At 47.4% G+C, this 2500-nt stretch overlaps 1 protein-coding gene across 3 annotated transcripts in view; it reads right to left on the minus strand.

The window, feature by feature from the left end:
• Nucleotides 1-2500, minus strand: part of dym (dymeclin) — a 73951-nt gene that overhangs the window by 38667 nt on the left and 32784 nt on the right. For all 3 annotated transcript variants that reach the window (XR_009649745.1, XM_060890318.1, XM_060890317.1), the window contains exons 9-10: nucleotides 1535-1720; nucleotides 446-624 (exon numbers count right to left, since the gene is read on the minus strand). Coding sequence is in view for 2 of the 3 variants with exons in the window: in XM_060890318.1 (XP_060746301.1) it covers nucleotides 446-624; nucleotides 1535-1720 (365 nt within the window). In the remaining variant the exon portion in view is untranslated. The remainder of the gene's footprint in view (nucleotides 1-445; nucleotides 625-1534; nucleotides 1721-2500) is intronic.

Genomic DNA, 2500 nt, shown 5'->3' on the forward strand with positions numbered 1-2500 from the left:
GAGAGAGAGAGAGAGAGAGAGAGAGAGAGAGAGAGAGAGAGAGAGAGAGAGAGAGAGGGAGAGTGAGAGAGAGAGAAACAGAGAGAGAGAGAGAGAAAGAGAGAGAGTGAGAGAGAGAGAGAGAGAGAGAGAGAAACAGAGAGAGAGAGAGAGAGAGAGTGAGAGTGTGAGAGAGTGAGTGAGAGAGAAAGAGAGAGAGGAACAGAGAGAGAGAGAGAGAGAGAAAGAGAGAGAGTGAGAGAGAGAAACAGAGAGAGAGAGAGAGAGAGAGAGAGAGAGAGAGAGAGAGACAGATAGACAGACACAGAGAGAGAGGGATAGGGAGAGAGAGTGAGAGAGAGAAACAGAGAGAGAGAGAGAGAGAGAGAGAGAGAGAGAGAGAGAGAGAGAGTGAGAGAGTGAGAGAGTGATACAGATTTTTGTGGGCTTGGGCTTGGGTGCTCACCAGGTTCTCCATGTCGGTTCTGGAGAGCATGTAGGTCTTCATGTTGGAGTTCTGGTGCAGCAGAGTGTAGAGGAGGAGCGTCACCTGGTCTGACTTCTGCTGCTCACACAGCGCCGTGTAGAGGCTGTTGAAGTTGATCTGAAACATGTGGGGCTGAGGAGATGGAATCGAGGACGTATCTGCAACACACACACACACACACACACACACACACACACACACACACACACACACACACACACACACACACACACACACACACACACACACACACACACACACACACACACACACAATGATAAACGCTTTTTTAAAAGTTGAAGCTATTTCCATACACAGTGCTAAGAGGCTGTGTACAATCACCACTGTCAGTAAATAACAACTTGTTTAATGGCCTTTCGTCCTTCTCTCATCAGCCACCGCTGATGCGCCTCAGGACACTGAACACTGCGCTAATGTCCAGAGTTTTTCATTATCTGCTGCGCTTTAGGACAATAAAATCGAGCTGTGTTCAGGACAGATGACCAGACTGTCTGCAGTCCTGAAGGAGATGGAGGAGATAAAGGAGATGGAGAAGAGAGGAGATGGAGGAGAAGAAAGGAGATGGAGGAGAAGAGAGGATATGGAGGACAAGAGAGGAGATAAAGGAGATGGAGGAGAAGAAAGGAGATAAAGGAGATGGAGAAGAGAGGAGATGGAGGAGAAGAGAGGATATGGAGGACAAGAGAGGAGATAAAGGAGATGGAAGAGAAGAAAGGAGATAAAGGAGATAAAGGACAAAAGAGGAGATAAATGAGATGGAGGAGAAGAGAGGAGATAATGGGGAAAAGAGGAAATAAAGGAGATGGAGAAGAGAGGAGATGGAGGAGATAAAGGACAAAAGAGGAGATGGAGGAGATAAAGGACAAGAGAGGAGATGGAGGAGATAAAGGACAAAAGAGGAGATAAAGGAGAGATAAAGGACAAGAGAGGAGATAAAGGGAGGAGAAGGGAAGAGATAAAGGAGATGGAGGAGAAGGGAAGAGCGGAGGAAGAAGGGAGGAGATGAATGAGATGGAGGAGATGGAGTAGAGGGAGGAGATGTAGAACCTTGTGTATTTTTGAAGCAGGTGATGGCTTGTCTGTAAGGGTTCGGCCAGTCGGGGCCGTCTGTCAGATTGGCCAGGACCAGCAGTAATAACAGGCTCTGATTGGACAGTGGTAACGGATTGTGTTCCTGCTCCGCCCCGAGTTTGCTGCTGGCTCCGCCCAAAGTAAACACGCTCCATAATCCACCTAAAGCACACAGAGAGAGAGACGGAGAATAATAAAGCCTTAATAAAGGATTGTGTGTGTTCAGCATACCTGTAGTAGCAGATAAGAGTTAGACGAACTAACGTACGGCTCCCGTCGGGTCCGTTGTTCCCCTTAACACACATTACAGGCCACAGAACGTTTCGTTCACGTCTTCTGTACATCTAAAGAAGGACAGTTTCACAGAGATGGAGAAACAAAAGGACGCAGATGCTCCGTCCTTCTGCACAGCGATCGTACAGTATATAAAGGAAAGTGCTGCAGTGACGCAACCAGCTCTGAGAAGCACCGCGGCACGAATCCGGGATTCCGGCTCCTGAGATCCGTCTGGGACGTCGTCGGCCTCGAGGCTTTGCTCTAAAAAGCTGTGGGATGAAGGTCACTGTCAGGGTGATGGAAGCCCAAACTGTGACACCAAGACCTCAGCAGCTCGTTTTTTCCTTTCTTTATTCGGACCTGACAGTGATTAATGGCGCGCCCTGTATTTTGCACATAGGCTTGCTTTACAGAAAGACCGCGTCTATCTTAGGAAGCCGATTAATTATTTAGGACGCAGCCGAAGACGAGACACAAAGCGACGTATTTATAATTTAGAGTTTTATACATAAATCATTTCTGCTTTAAACTACATGTAATGTGTAGATATTTACAGAGGACCTGCTGGTCCATCAGCTACAGTAATGTCACTTAACAAGATGGTCAATTCATACACACACACACACACACACACACACACACACACACACACACACACACACACAC

Source organism: Tachysurus vachellii, chromosome 17, assembly GCF_030014155.1.
Source record: "Tachysurus vachellii isolate PV-2020 chromosome 17, HZAU_Pvac_v1, whole genome shotgun sequence".
Classification (NCBI taxonomy): Eukaryota; Metazoa; Chordata; class Actinopteri; order Siluriformes; family Bagridae; genus Tachysurus; species Tachysurus vachellii.